The 21,240-nt window shown below is 43.2% G+C and overlaps 1 protein-coding gene across 2 annotated transcripts in view; it reads right to left on the bottom strand.

Annotated features, from left to right (window-relative positions):
* Positions 1–10,510: 10,510 nt before the first annotated feature.
* The window catches only part of cpped1 (calcineurin-like phosphoesterase domain containing 1), a 41,413-nt gene continuing 30,683 nt past the window's right edge, over positions 10,511–21,240 (bottom strand). Inside the window, exons 6-8 of one of the 2 annotated variants that reach the window (XR_013651417.1) lie at positions 15,295–15,527; positions 13,773–13,985; positions 10,511–10,989 (exon numbers count right to left, since the gene is read on the bottom strand). Coding sequence is in view for 1 of the 2 variants with exons in the window: in XM_004080125.5 (XP_004080173.1) it covers positions 15,301–15,527 (227 nt within the window). In the remaining variant the exon portion in view is untranslated. Of the gene's footprint in view, positions 10,990–13,772; positions 13,986–14,384; positions 15,528–21,240 lie in introns of those variants that run through there. The other variant, XM_004080125.5, reaches the window with a different exon arrangement.

Below are 21,240 nucleotides of genomic sequence, written 5' to 3' on the forward strand. Positions count from 1 at the left end.
GACCAGAGTCAAAGGGGAACACATTGTAGGAGCGCCACCGTGCGGCAGGGAGGACCAAAGCGGCCAACAGAAGTGAAGCATGATTTAAAAAGACCTTCAAAATATTTCACTTAGAATAAATTAATGAACATAGAGTCAAAGCAGCAAACTTGCTTTAAAGACAATATATAAATTAATACAAGTACTTATTCTTTTATTCAAATAGAGATTTAGTTCTATGAAAATATCTCTTAAATGTTATGAATGGGAAATCAGAGATTATAAACTGATATCCTATAGTTTCAAAAGAGGGAATTTTCTGAAAATAAAAGAAATAATTCAGAAACAAACTTCGGTTTGAGTATGGTCTTGACGTTCCTTTAAAACTGCAGATAAATCCATTTTTATGCTGAAAATTAAGTTGCTTGTTCTAGTTTCAAAAAAAGTTGAAAAAATTGCTTTAATGTTAACTATGTCTCTAAAATGTCATGGAAGGGAAATATTTTTACATGTATGATCAACTAAAATTGAATAAAATAAACAATTTTTTTTTTTATTTCAAAAGGAAATTTCTGGAGGTGCTCCATGACCCAAAAGGTCCAAACAGAGTTTTCGAATCGGTTCTGAAGTTTTACACCCGTCTGTCTGCACCCCATCATCTAAAGCAGACACTTACTTCTGTCACACGTGTTGTAGCACTATCAGCTGGATCAGGCTGGAATCTTCATATCCTGGTTTTGAATAAACGAGGGATGAAGAACGGCTTCAGATAACAAAGCTGTAATTAAAGCTCATTTTTCAGCCGCTCTTCCTTGCTGATGACTTTCCCTGATGCCGTCTGGAAGCACAAATGTTCTGCAGAGAAACACTCAGCAAAATAAAAAGCTCACTTCTGCTAAAAAACACACAATACGTTTTCAGTGATTTTGATTTTAGACGTTTATTTCCCTCATTTAAATCATGTTACTGCATCATTGAGATGTTTCAATGCTTCTGCACCATCAGTGGGCTGAAAGTCATAATGACCACATCATTTCTGCAGCGTGACGGGTTTCTTTCTAAGATCTTTTAGTCGCTTCAGTTTGTCAAACAGCTTGTCAGGTTTGGGGGAAATTGGAAAAATATTTTTTTAACATTTTGTCTACATATAATTCTTTCAAGATGCAGGAATTTTTTTTTCTAAGGAACTAAATCATTTTTGTGCCTTTAAGTTGCAAGAAACAAAAACAGGACAGAAATTTGATCGATTTCACATCGAGGAAATTAATTACTTACAAAAACAGAAGATAATAAATGACACTAAATAATTAATTTCCTTATCAATAATTATTTTTCAGACCATAGAAAGACGAACACGAGCGATTTTTGTGATACTCGTCCGGTAATATGACGCTCTGCAGAGCCTCCACTCTGAAGCTGCAGAAAACAGACGTTCAAAGGGCTGCAGCTCTCCAGCAGACATCAAAGCTGACCCTGAGGTAGCAGCGATTCCAAGGCCGACGCCACGCCGCCTCACCAATAAGCACCAAGGGTTTACTTTGAACGGACACAGCGCTAAACATGACGGGCAAGAAGGTGAATGGAATTTCTAAAAGTGTGAATTTTGTCTTTTTTAATCCAGGGGGGGAAAAGAAGACATGATGTTTGTCAAAACGCTTCAGTTTTCTGTGAAGCTGAAACAGAAAATCGATGTTTTCTGAGTTTTTCTTGAACCTCAAACCCAACCAGCCAAACAAACCCCAGCCAGGGGTCCAAATCCGAACCCCAACCAGACCCACTAAAGCAGAAGTGACCCTAGATTCAATCCAATCCTAATCCAATAATCCAATCCTAAACCCCAAATCCAACCCGGAGGGAGGGCGCCCCAACCTCAACTAAACCCTCCCCATAAACAAAATTTGACGTAAATTGAGGTCCTACCTCCTAAAGACTCCCAGACTCCAACCAACCCCCCAATGGCAGATACTCAGCTGGGTGTGTGGCGGCCTGGGACCCCTCCTCAGGGAGTGCCGTGTGGAATGTTCCCCAACCTTCCTCTGAAATGTTTTTCTCTTTTACTGGGGGAGAAGCCCCAATCCCAACCAGAACCACCAGCCCCAAGCAAAACCAGAACCACCAGCCACAATCCCAACCAGAACCACCAGCTCCAATCCCAACCAGATCCACCAATCCCAACCAGATCCACCAATTCCAACCAGAACCACCAGCTCCAATCCCAACCAGAACCACCAGCTCCAATCCCAACCAGAACCACCAATCCCAACCAGAACCACCAGCTCCAATCCCAACCAGATCCACCAATCCCAACCAGATCCACCAATCCCAAGCAAAACCAGAACCACCAGCCCCAATCCCAACCAGAACAACCAGCTCCAATCCCAACCAGATGCACCAATCCCAACCAGAACCACCAGCCCCAATCCCAACCAGAAACCACCAGCCCCAATCCCAACCACATCCACCAATCCCAACCAGAACCACCAGCTCAGTTTTTCTTTTCTAACTTAAGTCATGAGAATAGTTATAAAACATTTGTTTAAGCTTAAAACGGGGAAAACCAGAACTGTTCGGGTTGCATGCAAAACCAGAACCACCAGCCACAATCCCAACCAGAACAACCAGCTCCAAGCCCAACCAGATCCACCAATCCCAACCAGAACCACCAGCCCCAATCCCAACCAGAAACCACCAGCCCCAATCCCAACCACATCCACCAATCCCAACCAGAAACCACCAGCCCCAATCCCAACCAGATCCACCAATCCCAACCAGAACAACCAGCTCCAATCCCAACCAGATCCACCAATCCCAACCAGAACCACCAGCCCCAATCCCAACCAGAAACCACCAGCCCCAATCCCAACCAGATCCACCAATCCCAACCAGAACCACCAGCCCCAATCCCAACCAGAACCACCAATCCCAACCAGAACAACCAGCTCCAATCCCAACCAGATCCACCAATCCCAACCAGAACCACCAGCCCCAATCCCAACCAGAAACCACCAGCCCCAATCCCAACCAGATCCACCAATCCCAACCAGAACCACCAGCCCCAATCCCAACCAGAACCACCAATCCCAACCAGAACCACCAGCCCCAATCCCAACCAGAACCACCAATCCAAACCAGAACCACCAGCCCCAATCCCAACCAGATCCACCAATCCCAACCAGATCCACCAGCCCCAATCCCAACCAGAACAACCAGCTCCAATCCCAACCAGATGCACCAATCCCAACCAGAACCACCAGCCCCAATCCCAACCAGAAACCACCAGCCCCAATCCCAACCACATCCACCAATCCCAACCAGAACCACCAGCTCAGTTTTTCTTTTCTAACTTAAGTCATGAGAATAGTTATAAAACATTTGTTTAAGCTTAAAACGGGGAAAACCAGAACTGTTCGGGTTGCATGCAAAACCAGAACCACCAGCCACAATCCCAACCAGAACAACCAGCTCCAAGCCCAACCAGATCCACCAATCCCAACCAGAACCACCAGCCCCAATCCCAACCACATCCACCAATCCCAACCAGAAACCACCAGCCCCAATCCCAACCAGATCCACCAATCCCAACCAGAACAACCAGCTCCAATCCCAACCAGATCCACCAATCCCAACCAGAACCACCAGCCCCAATCCCAACCAGAAACCACCAGCCCCAATCCCAACCAGATCCACCAATCCCAACCAGAACCACCAGCCCCAATCCCAACCAGAACCACCAATCCCAACCAGAACCACCAGCCCCAATCCCAACCAGAACCACCAATCCAAACCAGAACCACCAGCCCCAATCCCAACCAGATCCACCAGCCCAGCCCAGTTTTTCTTTTCTAACTTAAGTCATGAGAATAGTTATAAAACATTTGTTTAAGCTTAAAACGGGGAAAACCAGAACTGTTCGGGTTGCCAGTTAAAATATACATTAATATCTTTTTGGATCTAATCTTCTAAACGTGGATTTATCAGAATGGAGCAGAGCTTGTAGCCTATCCAGTGTGTTTTCTACGTTACAAATACGATCTTTTTGCTGGATTCACAGTGATTTGAATGAAGAAACACTCAGAAATGGTATTATAAGCTTCATTTTCTTCATAGCGGTCCTCCATCACACGTTAAAACAGCAGAAACACGCTTTTCCTCAGACTAGGACTTTAAAAAGGAGGTCCAGACTGAAGTGTTTCTCTGAAGACGCCTGCAGAGAGCAGTGCGGCTGCACCATTATGGTCTGGCGGTGCTTTAGCAGAGCGTGAGCCCTCGCATCTCCTCAGTCTGCAGCACGGTGTCAGACAGAAAAACATGCATCTGCAGCTGAGCAGACAGGATTGGGCTTCTGTTTCCTGCCTGTGATCCGTGACGTGTGGACGCTCCACCACAGGAGCATCAGCTGATGTGAGGGATGGCGGTCAGGGCTGCACATCTGCTGCCTGTTTGGCCGTCCTCTGCTCTCTGATAACACCGCTGGTGTGGCAGCTCTGCAGATGACAGAACTTTTTTTTAAAATGACCAACATGAGGTAAACGTTTGTGTGTCACTACTGATTTACACAAAAAGACCCACTCTGATGAAAATGTTGGGTTTTCTGGGGGGCTTTTTTGTAATGATGGAGGAAAAATAGAACTGAGATGATGCTTAAAATGACATTTCTAAGTATATTCTTGCCCTGTAATTGTTGTAAATCAGGAGTAGACAAAAAAAAGCATAAAGCATTTGTTAAGTAGAAATACGCTGGGGGGGGGGGGGGGGGGGGCACAAGCTTCCTGCTCCAAGCTCCCAGCAGCAACAAAGGGAAGAAGGGCGGGGTTCTGATGAACTCCTGATGACACAGGTTTTTTTTCTTTTCATTTTTTTGGTAAATACATTATATTCATGACTAAAAGTCCTCTGGGAACGCTTTAGAAATGGATCATAAGATGATCGGCGACTTCACACAAGCAGCACAGGTTGTGTATAAAACAGTTAAACAACATCCAGAGGTTTTTTTTTTTTTTAGGCTGGAAATGATGTCAGAGGAAATATAGGAAATTCAGCATTTGTCATGAAAGTTTTTACTTCCGTGTGTGCAGTCAGACCAACAGTCAGGAGGATTTGAAATGTTTGTGCGACCCTTCAAAGTAAAATAGAAAGGATTTTATGTCTAAATAAAAATACAAAAAATAAACGGTAATTATTGCAATATTGTGTTGTTTTTTTAACGTTAAAGTGTTTCGAGTTGCTCAAGGTATGAGAAGTGATTTTTTATAAATATAGTTTGTTTTGATTTGATTTATTTAGTCTAAGCTCACGTGGAGAATATGAGGTTTTTAGGATTGATTTTGATCACATTTTTGTTTTCTGCTTTTGTAATCATCTTTGCAACAGAAGCAGTAATAATGGTCACAATAATTATAAATTTTTTTTTTTGTTAATTTGTCAAATTTCGCTATGATGTTTATCAATTAAATGTATTGGGGGGGAAAAAGTCATTTGTTGCACACCTTTTTCCTGAACATTTTGTGCAACAACTTTCTTTTTGGGTGAACCAAACGTTTGCTATTTGTTTCTTTATTTTTATTATTATGCGTTTTGTTTGCATCTAAAAGGCTCGGCATTCCTCAACATCCTCCATCCTTCGTGCTCCAGAAAGTGCAGAAAGCTCAAATCGATGCGATAGAGTCCGGGTCAAACTCTGACAGGGCGACCCGCTGGAATGAGAGGCGTCAAAAACGTTAAAAACAAATCTGCAGAGGCAAAATTTGCGTCTGAAAAATATGATCCAAGGCTCTCTGGGAAAAATGGGAAAGCAGGGCTGCATTCTGGGAAAATGAGGTCATTGCAGGGAGACCCTCAGCCCACTGAGATGCAGACGAGGAGCATTTGGACTTCTTAGAACCGGGTCAGGCAGCAGCAGGCTGTTGTAACGGCGAGCACAGAAGCCGCTTCTCTGCAGCTGATGAGCCAACGCAGAGACAGCGAGCTTATCGAGGCCGGCAATTTGCATAAATTATCAGAGACAAAACGAGGGACTGCAGAGAAGAAAAGCCTCTACCTCGTGGTCAAACGAGAAGAATCAAAGGATGGATGGAGGTGAAGAGGCTCTCACTTCAGTTTGGAGAAGCATGATGTCAAATAATAACTAAATAAAGAGAAAAATTAGGATTTTTATTCAAATCAGGAGCAAGAATGGACAAATTATGATTCCTTACATTGGTGTTTTGGAGGTTTAAAATGATGTTCACATATTGAAATGGGTTCTGTTTGCAGAAGAATTGACCCCACTTCACCTTTCTGGATTCTCTTTGCTTTTGTTGGAGTACGGTGGCCCTGAAGTTCAAATTACAATGACACAAAAAAATGTTAAAGATCTAAAATGTCAAAAAATAACACAAAGCATTTCGGAAAGCAAAAGTTAATACAGAAATTACGCCTCATAATACCTGCACTTTCAGGTTTGATTTGACTTGATTTGAAATTGTTTATTTCAAGCAATCAAAGCAAGAATAACGCACAAAACATTACAATCAGCAGCTATAAAAAAAATTAGAGATTGCTTAAAAAGGGACTGGAAGGAAGCGAATTTATATAATCCCAGCCCTGTTCTAATGTAACCATTTTCATGAAATGATTGATCATTATCATAACTTTGAGCTTAATTTTCTTTATATATGTCCTCCATGATCAGAAAAAGGCAACACGAACACCAAATCACACTTTTGATTGGAGTGGGTCTTTAAATAACATCCTGATCCTCAGAAACGGCAGACTTGACTCTTTGGGTGAAGCGTTTGTTTCTCTGCAGGAACCAGACAATTCCTGCTCACCTTTGCTGATGCAGAAAGGTCACACTAACTTTTTCACGTTTTCTTTTCAATAAACTCCACTGATTGTGTCCAACATCGTGACGTGTCGTTCGTGAATCTGTTCCAGCCTTGACAGCGAAATGGGACGATTTGTTTTTCCCGGTTTTCTCAATTGCGGCTGCAGCTGCTCCCCGTCCTTAAAATCCACTCCTGCCTCTTTTCCGCCGCCTCACATCCTGAAGCCGTTTTTATTCAGCAGGTGGCTTCTTCTTCTTCTTCTTCTTCTTCTTTTTGTGCTCAGACTCCAAACCAACAGCTGCAACAATCTCCTCTCTCCGCTCCGAGAGAGTCCGGTTGGTGTTGGTGTAAAGAACAGAGTTGTGGGTAAATGTCACGCAGAGCCGTCTGCTCCATGTCTGAGTAAGTCAACGAGAAGAAAAGATGATGTACGAGCAAATCAGCCACTTTGCTGCTTGAAACAGCAGCAGAGAGGAAAAGCAAAAGCTGCTTCTAAGTGGCCTGATTTATCATTTTAGGCGCAGACATGCAGCTGCTGGGAGACAACACTGTTTTTCCTCAATGTTTAATGGTCCAAACATGAACCCATTTTCTGGATAATTGGCTCCCGTCTCATTCCAAACCCGTCAGTTTACAGGTGGGTTGCGCGTTCCCAGAACGCTCGTTTACGCCACGACTTCTGTCAGGTTTCTGAACCCGAGTCAAAACTCCAAAACTCCAGGGAGATGATGAGAGAGATGAAGGCGTTACAGTATTTGTATTGGTTACATGTTGACAGGTGAACGTTTTTGGAGCCAACAGGTGTGTTTATAACATTTGGGTGTGTGTGTGGACAGGCCCCGCCTTTATATACTTGTCTTACATCTGAATCTCACTGTAATGATTATAACCATCCAGCAACTTGTTGCTTTATGCTTCTTCATGGCTTTACACCCCCCCCCCCCCTTCTATAATCACCCTCCTATCCCCCCCCTCTCTCTCTCTTCTTCCCTCCTTTCTTTTTCCGTCCGGTCCAGCACTAAAGATTATCAAATATGATTAAAATGAATAAAGTTTGGCCTCGATTCCAAAAGGGGTTTATTCAGACATACCTCTGGTTTGTCAGAAGATTAATAACCCCTCTTGTTAAAATAAAATCTGTCCAACACAAGAGGCCTTCAGCTCTCATCTGTCTGCCCAGCTGTTGGACAGGACAAGTTTAAAAAAAACAAAAAAACATGAAATGTTTGTCATGTAGGATTAAAGAAAGAAAAATCTCAAACAGACAACAGTTTGAATCTTAGCAAAAAGGAAAAAATAAATGCTTGTTTTTTTGTTTTTTACAATTCCCTTTTTACATTTAAGTTTTCCTAAAGGGGGGGGGAGTCCCCCCGCCCCTGCAGACTTATTTAAAGTATTTTGATCTGCTTGACTGAAACACCTTAAAAGATCATAACTATCACACAAATACAGATTTCTGTTCTAGGAATAAGTGCTAGTTTGAGTTTGATGAGGATTTATTAAGATGGACCAACCTGAACCAAAAGATTTATTTTGTCGACATTTTGTTCTAAAATGTCCATGTTTTACGCTACTTTAAAAAAAAAAAATCACTTCAATCAAAATAAACTATAATTAGGTATTGTAAAAACTAAAAAAAAATGGCTGCTGTGGTGATGAACGTCGACGGCGTCAGTCAGTCAGGGATGAGGCCGCTACGAAATGGGGTGACAGCTGAGCGTCCACTGGGCACACATCAATCTGGAGATCCCGACCACTGTGGGTCCAAATGGGGAGACTGCGTTGACGAAACTCCTCATGGCGTTGATGGCCCCACAGCGATAAATTGCGGTTGCTCATTGAATTGCACAAGAAGGGCGAAGAAGAAGCCTCTGAGTAGCGAATGACCAGTGGTGCAGAAAGGCCGTTTTTTTGTCTTTTGCCACTGCCCAGCTGTAGCCCAATTTCAGAATGATGTCATCCCCGCCTGATTGATGCCATCTACATTCATGACCACGCCAACGATTTTATATATACTATATTCCAGTAATTTTCCCTCTTTAGATTAGTATTATTTTACTACGTTTAGGCTGCCTCCGCCCTGAGAGGAAAATGTTTGAGGGCAGTAAAAATGAGGATTCAGGTGCAACTCTGTGGACGATGGCGATGATGGAAGACAGAGAAACGGTTAAATGACAGAAATCTGCAGTTCAAGACATTTGCTTATGATGCCGGTCGAAGTGACTAAAACCAACTCGGAGCATAAAAAAACAGGATGTGAGCAGATGACGGTAAACGCTCAAACATGCAGCTCGCCGGGGGCCTGTGAGGAGCCCTGACCCCCGCCGGCCCCCTCGGTCTGTCAGCCTGGAGGGCAGGTCATAGGAATGGATGGGCCTGTCGCCGCTCCTCCGCCACACAGATGGCTCGCTCCGTCAGTGGGCTTGCCGCCATAATGGGCGGCGCCCTGACGTCAGGCTGGGACTGGACTGGGCAAACGTCCTCCCTCAGCACCTGTGGACCTTCTGTGAAGAGGGTGTTGGTTCTGGACCCCTTGGAGAGCCAGGTGCTGTAGTTGTGGATAAGAGCTAACTCCTTTGCTTCAAAAATGAAAGTGCTTACTTTGCATTTAAAATGAAGGGAATACGCTGTGACAAAGGACAGTGTTGGATTACTCACTAAATGGATGAATGGAAGGTGGTTTCAACATGGTGGAAGCCCAACTGCGCATTTTTAAATCCCGATCCCTGTTCAGGTGTGAAAACTGGACCAAGTGAAAACAGTTTACTTCCGGCTCCGACCACATGGAGCCAATTCAGTCGCCATTTTTGTGCGACATCAACGCCGCCATGTTGGAGTCAGACGTTGTTGGTAATTAGTGATTGATTTCTATGGTAACCATTCTCTCCAATCAGGAGGGGTTTTATTGGAAGTCCAAAAGAGTTCATTTTTTATGGATTTTTGTTTGTTGCCATGCTATTTTATTTTCATTTTTGGAGGTTTTCCTCCCTGAAATGCTGATTCTCGTTTGTCCTCTGGATGTTTCCGTTTCTTGGGATGCACAGATTTTTCCTTAAACCATAACTGTCAAAGTAGAAGCTAAAAAAAAAATAAAATAAAATAAAAAATCAGATGCCAACTTTAGCCTTGCTTGCCTTTTATGGTGTGATGGGTAACTACAAAATAAAATAACAAAACGCTCACTCAAACTGGTATTTTTTTGAATAAATTAAATAAATATGAATCCTAAATTTGAGCAACTTTATTAGCAGCATCCTTGTAACATTAGACAGTCGGTTGCTGAATATTCTGCATAATTAAACGACTGTCATAATCTATCCATATGTGGAGTAAAGACTTTCTTTTATTTTGAAATGGAAGTCTCTCCTTCTGGTTCCTCGCTGGATCTCTGCTGCTAATAGAAACTTTTTTTTTATTTTTTTAGCTTTGCTGGCTTGGGGGGGGGTTCAATTTAGAGGTTGTTTCAGCCGCTTCAAGAAAGTGTCAGATGGATTTTGGGTAGAATAAGTCGGATGTGGTGGGCAGACTCCAATAGTTTTCCAAAATAAAACTTCCTTCAGAATCAGATTATAAATGAAACTGAAGAAAATATGTAGGTGGTGTTTTTCTCTGCAGTTCAATACTAATAATCTTCTCGCAGACCAGGGATCACCACTTTAAATGACAGAAACAACACATTTCCAACACGTTTTTCTGATCAAAAAGGTGTTTTTGAGAAAGTTTGCCCCATTTCCAGATTGTTTTAACCAACATTTGAATTATTAAATTCATATTTACATGGAAACTGAAGTAGAAGGTGAAAAATTTGCATTTAAATGGCGTCTACTCCTGTTATGCAAAACCATAATAAGAACTTTAAGAAATTCCATTTCCTTCTACTCTAACCTAAGAAAGTGATGCCAAATCTGCATTTAATATACTTAAAAGGATTCTCCACCTAGCTATACTCATGTACTGTCTGTGTTGTTGTTTACGTCCTATTCTCAGGTTTTTTTTCTGGGTTTCAGCACAAAGTCAAACAGACGTGAAAGTCCTCAGACCTGAACTCCTGACGCCCTCATGGCTTTCATCGTTTCAAACGCTCGTGTAAAAGGCAGAAAAAAATCCTCTTCATGTCTCCAGCTGATTCACCGTCTTCACTCCAGAGACGTGAACGTCCTCGCCTCCCTTCTCATCTGCCTCTCCTCCTCACTTAAAGTGCGGCCTGGTCAAACGGAAAACATCTCTTACTAGTGCTCACCATGGTTTTACATGAACAAGCACTTTGGGAAACGAGAGCAGGATGGATCAATAAACAAGAGCCAACTTTCACCCGTCAAACAGATCAAACTAAATAAAGAAAACCCAACAAATATATTTATCCATAACATAAACTGAGATATATTTTGGTAAATGATCTGCTGATTAAATCCAGCTCCATCAAAAAGTCTGTCATTTTCTAGGACATTGTTTCTGCAGAGCAGCAGGAGTTCATGAGAAATTCAACTCTGGGTTGTGAGCGAGACCAGTAGTGTGGGGCAAGCCCAGCCCCCCTTCCCCTCCTCAGTACTGAGAGCTCAGAGCAGGGAGATTGTGGCCCACCCAGCGTCGTTTCTACACTACAAGAACTATCTTTCAGTCAGACAGCTTATGCAGCATAGAAGATGTATTTTATATTTCTTTTAGTCTGGCATAAGTCTCCGTGCAGATCCATAAAACAAAGATCTCCATAGAAAACCTTGGGTATTAAAGTACCCCTAACAGGTGGAAGCCGGGGAGGAGGGTGGGGTGATGAACGCAGAGCTCGCGGAAATGGAAGAAGAGGATTGGACCGTACCTGGAACTTAAGTAGGACGCTGAACAGGTGAGTTGATTAGACTGAACCGCCCGAGGGGAGGAGTAACCAGGTAAACGCACTGCTGGAGGTGCCTGCCTGAAATACTCCCAGGGTCGTTCATTCATGAAACGGCATTTGGGTCTTTAAAGGTTAAGCAGCTCAATACATTTTTTTACTTTAAAGTTTCATTCATTCATTCAAAAAAAAAAGAGAAAATGAATGAATATTTAAAGTTGCACCCTGAATTAATGATTTCACAAATCATCATACTACCACCACCGTGTTCGACTGCACCTTTTAACCCCGGAGAACCCTTTTTTTTTTAAATCTATGTTTACTTTGTATTTATTTCATTTTTAATGTTTTCTTTTTTGTGGCAGTTGTTAATTTCTGCTAAACAAAATGAACAAAAAAAGGTTTCCCCAGGAGGAACTGCCGTCAGCGTCAGTCTGGCTGCTTTCCTGCTTCACCTAAACGATCTCCTACTTCGCTCCTTGTGGCCTCTTCATCCCATCTTCTTACTCCAAAATCCTCAAGGAGATGCTCCCTCGGATCCCAACTCCTATCCAGAAAAAGGCAGAGATTGAGACCCCCCAGAATTACCTGCTCACCTCCTGGTGCTGCCAGCCTGCAGTCAGCTGTCCGGGTCGGACTTCTCCTGCTTAAAGCCATCTCCTCCACTGGCCTTTCATTTTGTTTTTTTCATCCTTCTCCTCCTTCCCGATTCCACGTCCCTTCCACGATGATTTAACCCTAACCACGCCAGGAGGATTCAGCTCAAAATGACTCCCCAGCCTTTTCCCACGACCTCCTTGTGTTCCTGGACTCTTTTTCTTGTAAAAATGCTTTAAGGCTGAAATTTTGTTTCAAAGACATCCCTGAATGTTTTTGAATGCATCACTTTCTTAAGAAAGAAGTCGAGGTTTTTGATTCAACAGCGGAAGTGAAATTTAACTCTGCTTTCCCAGAAAAATAGTCAAAATACTCATTTTAATCAAAGGAAATTTCCTTTCTTTCTTAGGTTTTGGGTTTATTCAGATCATCTTAAATCTATTTAAAGCTCTAAGTGAGAATATGTGCAAAAAATGAACAAACAGAAAGGGGGCACTATGGCTCTTCAGGTGAAAACCCACGACTGTATGAAACCCGTAAAAATGTTGAAAAACTTTGAGATAAAGTCACATGAAGACCTTTTTAAGAGTAAATTGACATTTGTTATCAAAACAAAAGTGGTCAGAGTCACGGTGTATCATTTCCATAATTACAGAGGAAGTGTGTGAGATGGCGTTTCAGACACAGAAAGAGGGATTAGGCTGCGATTACCGACCGTGAAGACGACAAAAACAGATAAGGTTCCCTCTCAGACAGGAAATGAAGGAGATGGACCGAGCCGCCTTTCACACATCTCACTCATCATCGCCCGAGCTCTTCCTGCCTCCATCACACGCCTAAAAACCCGCCGTCAGTGAGGCCACATCACTGATGGAAAATCACCTCCAGGGCGTGCACTGGACCGCAGAGGAGGATCGCGCACAAACACACAGACGTGTTGCTAAAAGGGTTGCCATGACAACCTCCCTCTGCTCCCAGTCGGTCAGGATGACTGCGAGAGCCCGAGTGCGGAAAGTGTAATCGAGAGGAGTCATTTGCGGCGGTGCAGGGAAACTTGCAGAAACGTTCACGTTGAGAGAGCTTGTCAGGACGGCGTCCGACTCCTGCAGCGGGGAGGAGGACTGCGATTCTGCCGGAGGCCAGGGAGTCCCGCCTCCCCCCAATAATCCCCCCCTGATCCCATCATTATGGCCCGCTTCCACTACTCTGACACCGCTGCCAGTTCCACTTTGAACAAGCCCATTACACCTTTGTTTGCAGAGTACTCCTCTGCAGACACGAGGTGCTCCTGCAGCTCTGCAAGGTTCTCCCCAGGAGGGAGAACCTGACAGCTCCTTTAGGTCAAATCAAGTCATCACCGATGGTTTGGCTGATAGAAAAACCAAAAATCAGCCTCAGTCATGGATGCTTTTTTCTTTGCTTCAGTTTCTATGGGAGGAAAAAAAAATCCAACAGAAGCACTAGAAGATCCACCATCATGAAAGGGAAATCCCAAACTTTTGCATCCTCCTCAGAGGGATTTATTTTTACACCCCCATTTCAATTTCCTGTGTCTTTACCTTGAAAAAAAACAACAACTCTCAGCTGCCTGCTGCTGGTCCCGCTTCCTCTTTGTACTGCAGCTGTAGTTATTTGCAGCCGCAGGAAGAAAAGCTCCATCACCAAATAATGGCACAGATCCGCCGCCGCCGCCGCCTCCTGTAGCTGCTCTGATTGAGGTTTTCTGAGTTCCAGGGTGGAACTTTCCTTTAATGCCTCCTAACCATCTGAAACTGCAGAAACAATGGATGCTGCTGAAACACAGGTAGTTCTGAAAAAAATGCAATAATCATTCGCAACAACAATTATTTTGGCAAATAGAGGTTTTAGATATATTTTATTTTACTTGGCCTTTAGGCATTTAGCCAGAAAAGGCAAAAAAAAAAAAAAAAAAGAAGAAGAAGAGCCTTTTTTTTTAAATAATAACTTTCAATGTTTTGGCCCTTAATGCATGAAGTCACTTAACCATAGAGGGCGCTAAAGCTCAGAGCTACTCTTGCTTGCGGTTTGACAGGAGAGGAGTCAACTGTTTGTCAAAAACCATCCTTTAAAGACCCACTCTGATAAAAAAATGTGGTTTTTTTATGTTTTCTGATTCTGGAGGACACATATAAAGAATTTTGAGCCCAAAATAGTATTATTGCATTTCTTTATTCGCAAACGAAAAAATACGGGTTATTTAAAAAAAAATTGTAAACAGAGAGCTCTCCGTTAAGGGTGACAGGAAGGGGTAGTGGGGTTGCAGCGTGCCAATAGTCCCCCCCCCCCCCCAGGACAGACTGACTCTGCAGACAGTCTGTCCTAGAAAACAACACAGGTTTATTCGGCTAAATTATTTCGGTTTGACAGCTTCTCCTGAGCCTGCCAAACGAGAATGGTTGCCATGGAAATGACGACTCAGATCACCCCATCACTGCTTACCGACCGTATCAGAAGTAAGTATTTTTCTATGGGTGACGTCGTCCTCACTCGCTCCAGTTGTATACAGTCAATGCTTCGTCAATGTAAAATGTTTGACGTCCAGTTTTTGTATTAGGACTCATTTGAAAATCGTGAAAATATGCTGGAAAAAAGTGAAGTGCCACTCTGGTTCTCTGTGCAGAAACGTTGGCTGATTTTTGTTTTGCTAGATTTTGTGCGACACTGTCGTTGCGTCTGAAAGCTTTCACCGTCTGACAGATGAGTAACGTTGGACTCACTTTGGACAAAAATGATGACCAACTGGGGTCTCTGAACGCTCACTGCAGGATGGTTTAACCTGCTTTCTGACTCTGTTTGAAGGACTTCCTCCTGTTTGAACACAACACTGAATTTAAATGTAGTTTATTGCCATTAAAATGGCTGTACACCCCGAGGAGTACAGTTTATGCTGGATATAAACTGTAGTGCGAATGGAAATCCAAATAGTACAGTCAGGATGTCAGGCTGGTTTTTGGTTCAAACCGATCAACTTTGATGCAGAAGAGTGCAGCTCTGCCTCAGAACACAAACTCTCAAATCAAATTCTAAATTAATTTCCTTAAAATTGTTGATTTGCTCCACCCGCTCTCAGGCCTCCAGCAGCGCCCGGAGGTCCTCGTCCATGCCGGCAGTGCTCAGCTGCTCCAAGCTGTGGTAGCGATGGACGACCCCGTCGGCCGTCACCACCACCACCCGGACGCCATGGGTGTCTTCGCCGAGTTGGCAGCCGATGGCCGAGCTCACGACCATGTCCAGGCCGTCAAAGTAGCCGCCGGCGTTCCTATGGTAATGGCCCGAGAAGACCGCCTTCACACCTGTAACGAGGACAGGCCAAATGTCAGGAGGCGCCAAAGATCGGCGGAGAACCGGCAGCCATTCGGGAAAACTCCTCTGGCTTTTATGGACCGGATGGGAATGTTGTTACTGTAGAAAACCGCCAGGGAGATTTGATCTGTCAAGTCATTGAAGTTCTAGTTATTAATTCAAAGCTATAAAACTATGAAAAATAAAAGTCATGAGCTGCATTGAACGGCCTCCAAGCTCAACTGTACCCTACACCCAACTACACCCTCGCCGCCTCCGTTTGACCCGAGTGGCTGCCCCACGCTCCCCTTCATGTGACAAATTCATTGAAAAAAGACATGAAAAAAAAAAAACACAAATTTTTTCCAAAATGGCAGCTTTTCCGTTGGTTTGATCTCCATAGCAACCATTTCATTTTTTGGTTGGCCGGGAGTGACGAACAGGTCGATGGAATCCTTAGAAGAATCTGCAAAAGTACAGTTTTGAAATTTCCTTGGCAACTGAGGTTTTTTGTTAACCACGCCCACATTGCTAATATGTTTCTATTGCATGCCATCATTTTGATCAGCCTGACCTAAGAATTCAAGTATTACATTTTCACAAGTTTCTGGTTAAGAGGGGGGGGGGGAAATTGCGAGCATTAGGGGAACGCCACTTTTGCAAGCTCGCCACGGAAACGCCATTCAAATTCTACAAACTTTAAAACCAGTATAGGTTAAATTTGTAACTAAAAATGATATTTTTTTGGTTGTAGAATTAACCTGGTGGTGCGTGTGTGAAATTTTGTGAAGATCTCTTGAACTAAAGCTTTTTTTTCCTCCATATTGTGGGACAATGTGAACATTTTACACTTTGCCACAGCGCGGCTGCCAAGCCTAAGGTCCTGCGCCCATCCCATAATCATTTTAAAAAGTTTTGTGTGTTTGGGTTGAGCTGATTCAGAATGCATTCCAGGCAGGATTTTCTTTGGTTTTTTTGCTCCATATCTGAAGATTTAAATGTCTGAATGAGTTCCAGCTGAGCGGGAGCTGCTCTCGTTTCCAACTGAAGCGTTGTGTGGAGCGAAGCTGCTGCTGCTGCGTCTCTAAAAAATAATGAAGAATCGGGCAGCAATAGCGTATAAATCACAGCCTGCGTATGATGAAGTCATCCATCTGTCCCAGAATTCTGTACAACAAAAGACGAGGAGGACTCCCCCCCCCCCCCCCCCCCCACCTCCTGCTAATAGTTCTTGTGTATCCCGCCGCTGATACTACCTCCATGTCAGCACTGGGAAATTGCTCTGAATCATCAACTCTGCCACTCTGCATAATAAAACAGGCCCCAGAATACAAATGTGACCTAAATTTGTGTTAATATCAGGAGCTGTGGGAGGTTAGCATTGCACACAGTGGGCCATTAAATTATTAATCTGCCATAGATGGGAATTGATGATTTAAGCTGCTATGTGTGCAATTTATTTATAATGGAACTCTGGGGGGGGGGTTTTTGTGTGACCACTGGTTTGTGACGCCTCGGAGAAGCCGTGGGATTACGCTGAGAATCCAGTTTTTGGAGACGGTAACTTTGGTGTCACCTTGCCTCGGCGGTGGCTTTGGTCGGGGCGGACTGACTTCTGCGTCCCTGATGCTTCCAGAGGAGAAGTGAAAGGTCACGACTTCTCCCTGTGGACTCGTTCTGCTGCACAGTTTCACTCTTTTAAACTTTTTTGACTTTATCTAAAGTCATTTGGCTTCATGAGAGGAAAAAAAAAAGCATCAGACGAAGACCCACTCCATAGTGAACCGTGTTTTTGTGGAATTTTTTTCTCATGATGGAGGACATTTGTAAAGAAAATGAAGCATTCCTGAACATTTCTTTATTCAAGTCATATATCAGGACGTTAATGTTTGACAAAGATTGGAGTGGGACTTTAACGAAAAGCAGCAGAAACAAAACCTTTAAGCTAAACTGGTTCTTTGGAGTGACACTCCCAGAGATTAGTCACTCGCGTGTTCACATGAGCATGAGAAAGTCTCAGATGATCTGCATCCCACACAGCGCCATGCAAGCAGCAACAGCGAGCGTCTCCATATGGACGTGACGTACTTGGGACGAGACCACGCAACACGGGAAGCAAGGGATGGAGGCTGCAGCAGCTCCAGAAGGGAAACCACACCAGCTTCTTTCTGAAGCCTTTCTTACACTGAACGTGTTCTGAACTGGAGACATGGCGCGAAGGAGGTTGACAAGTCAACGGCCAATCACAGCGCGCTGTTTATAAACAGCAAAATCAGTTTGGAAGAAGAAGAAAAAAACCTGAAAAACAGCAAGATCACATAAGGTGAACCACCATCTAGTCAGGAATGATTGTAGTTGAAAAAAGTACCGGTACGTGGGTCATTTTGTACCGGGCCACACAGAAAGAATAAATAACTTACATTACTTACATTTTATTTGTTTCGGAATGTGAAAGGTGTTCTTTTTTGAAAAATGGCCCGATTCTCTGTTCCATCAGTCTATGTCACTCTTGACACAGGCCAGGGCGCTATTCACAGTCACGTGATAGGCTAAGATAAAAACCCAGGAGCTAGCAAAATGAGTAAAAAACAAACATCTTTGGAAAGTTTCTTTGCCAAAAGGGAAAAGGCCCAGCCAGGAGACAGAAGAGGAGCCTTCCACTTCAAAAAAAAAAAAATGAGTGTGGGAAGAGGAGAGGAGGATGACACCTGTGCGATGTACGATGTCATGCGTGTCAAAATAAAAGCTCAGAGTTGTCTCTGTTCCTCCTTCATCGTAACGTTACTACAATAATCATCCGCCTGCCTACATCTTAAAGACTGGTCCGTGGAAACCTTGTCTGACGTCATACCAGTCAGTGTCTTGTAAAAGGTTGGAGATCACTGCTGTAAATGATCTGAAGAATCTCAATAGTCAGTACTTGTAGGAAATGTGAAAAGAATTTGTAAGAGATACTTTTTTAAAGTGGCGTTCAATCAAAAATGCAAAGCAGGTTTGTGACAGCTTTTCATGGAGTTTAAACCCATCCAAACCCCGGATGAGCTGCTTTCATGATGGGTTCACCCTCAGACCAGTCGTCAGTGTAAACAAGAGCCATAATCCTGAGTGAACTTCCCTGCTGTAGACGACCGCTGCTTCCCAGATAAAGACAACCGTCTCAGTTAGCAGCTTTGAAGAAGGAAGCCGTTTCAATTTCCCTGCATTAAAGAACGCCTATCCATGCTTGTGTCCGGTTATCCTAAGTGCCTTATAGGACAATTAGCATGGTCGCTCTTGAGAGACTTAAACTAATCTGTGACTGTTACCACCACGGCTCCAGCCATTAAGCCTCGTCATGTATAACATCCTTCTTCCACTGATGATTTTAAAGCCATTCTGAGCGTAGAACCGGGCACATTCCAACCGTCTGCCTTTATCCACTAAGCTGCTCACTGATTAAAGCGCTGCTGTATTTGGATGCAGTAACATATCAGTATTAAATTCACTAAAGGATTATTAAGTCTTCCTTCTTGTGTTTTACGTCTTCTGGCATTACATAAGCTTTTCTCGCTGAGAGGATGAACGTGCAAAACGAATAACTCCTCGCCTAAAGTTCTCATCCTCCCAGCGGTGGATCTTCAGCTTTCCAGGTGACGAAGGCTCCCGCTTTGACAGACAGAACTGCTGAGAGTTGGAGGAGAGGTAGACGGGGTGAATAATGTGGAAGACAAAATCCGGAGTAAGCAGGCGGAGTGATGAAAACACAATGAGTGCAGGTGGAGGGAAATTACCTCCAGCTAAATTGAATTGTGGTCAGAAAAATGCACTAGAAGGAGAGCGGAGGCTCCTCCAATATGCACCATATCTTCTGTGTATTAAGACTATAATATGCTGGGGCAACCTGAACCCCATAATGCACAAACTGAGAATCTGATTAAATATTATGAAGCAGCTCCTGATGTTTAAAGGCTAAGGGAAAAATGACAACGTGGGCCGCAAAACAAAAGGAAGAGAAGAAACAAAACCATCAATTCAGGTTTGATGTTTTTGATCCATCCTTTAATCTGCCCTCCTGCACTTTCCCTTTTCATTTTCCATAAACACCCTTTCATCTTCTGGTCACCCATTCTGTCCTTTATAGACCTGCATTTTTATTTGAGTGGGTTTAGTCCTAGAAGGGAAATATTTGGTTTCAGATAAATCCTCTTTATTTTCTGAGAAGCACTGCAACTTTGGACAGTAAAGCAACAAAAAAAGTCAACATTATTGCTGCTTTAAGCCATGACTATTATAGTAAACAAGTGCCATACTTGTTATAAGCCATCAGAAAATGGTAAATGCTACTATTTTTCACAAGAAGAGGCATTTAGCAAGTGTTGTTTCTGTTCAGATTAGTGCATTTAAGGTCTTCTGACAGAGAGTCAATGGTTTCTATAGCAACCATTCTCACCAATCGGGAGCACGTTGTAGGAGGTCCACATCTCTACCATTAATAAAAAGGGGGCTACAGGAAATCAGTCAAATGTTTTAAATATGAATATGGGGGGGCCGCACATGTTTGAGACATCTGATTGGTCATTTTATAACTTAATATATATATATAAAAAAAAGGTTAAGATTATCAAGAAAAAATGTTAAAATAGATATAAGAGCAAGAATGGTTATTCTAATGAATAGAAAGAGTAACAGCTGTTTATTTCTCTATAGACGTCTATGGGATTATGGCTTCTTGAGGCCAGCGGGTACTTCCTGTTTGGGATGCCAGGGGGGAGGGGTCACTCAGTCGAAGTCTCACATACAGCCAATGTGGCAAAGTCAAACAAAAATTATTTTAGAATGTAAAAGATCATAATTTTAAGTTACTAAATCAAAATGAATGGATCTTGGTACAGTACCTTGAGGAATGCCCAAACCAACTTCATTAAAGGGTGACTTATTTAAAAAATAATAAAATGCTTTTTTAACCTAGGATTACAGTAATCCCCCGCCCATTCGGGGTTTAATATTCGCGCCCCGCCCATTCGCATGTGGCCGCAGATGACGTGACGTCACAAGCGTGAGACGCAGAACAGCGCTCATTCCGTGAATTTTGAAAAACGATTTGCTCTGTACTTTACTGTAAGGTATTGTTTACGCGTTTAAGATGTCACGCAAACGCCCTGCATCATCTCCAGCTTCTGGAAATGAACCCAAACGGCAGAAAAAGGTTCTGACTCTGCAGAGGCTCTGGCTCTGGGAGATTTAAAACAGCGTCAATTATTCACGGATTTTCGTTATTTGCGGGGGGTGAGGAACGTAACCCCCGCGAATACGGGGGGATTACTGTACATTAATAAAAGTAACAAAAAACAAGATATGAAATATTTAGGGTGTTTCAGACAATAGGTCATCGGCTGCACACAAAAAACGACCCGGGGAAGATGGGTTGATCTTAATGGACACCAGCATCTAACAGTAATAAACACCTGCTAGACCGGCGGCTATTGGATATCTGCGTCAAGAAGAGACAGGCCACAATTGGAAGATACACGGCATGGGCGTTTCGGCCTTCCTAGTTCATTCACGCCAAGTTTCTACGATCATTTTTGGCCTCTACATACAATATCTGCAACCATTGAACGAGTGTTGAAAGTTAAACCAGTTGAATGTTGACTACTCAGGGAACGGGCTTAGGTAGCGACGTATGGGTAGTGTCCTTTTTAATTCACGCAAGTGCCAGGGAGGAGAAATTAATAATTCCGGTTT

Source organism: Oryzias latipes, chromosome 19 (genome assembly GCF_053564925.1).
Source record: "Oryzias latipes strain Hd-rR chromosome 19, Olatipes_Hd-rR_3.1".
Lineage (NCBI taxonomy): Eukaryota > Metazoa > Chordata > Actinopteri > Beloniformes > Adrianichthyidae > Oryzias > Oryzias latipes.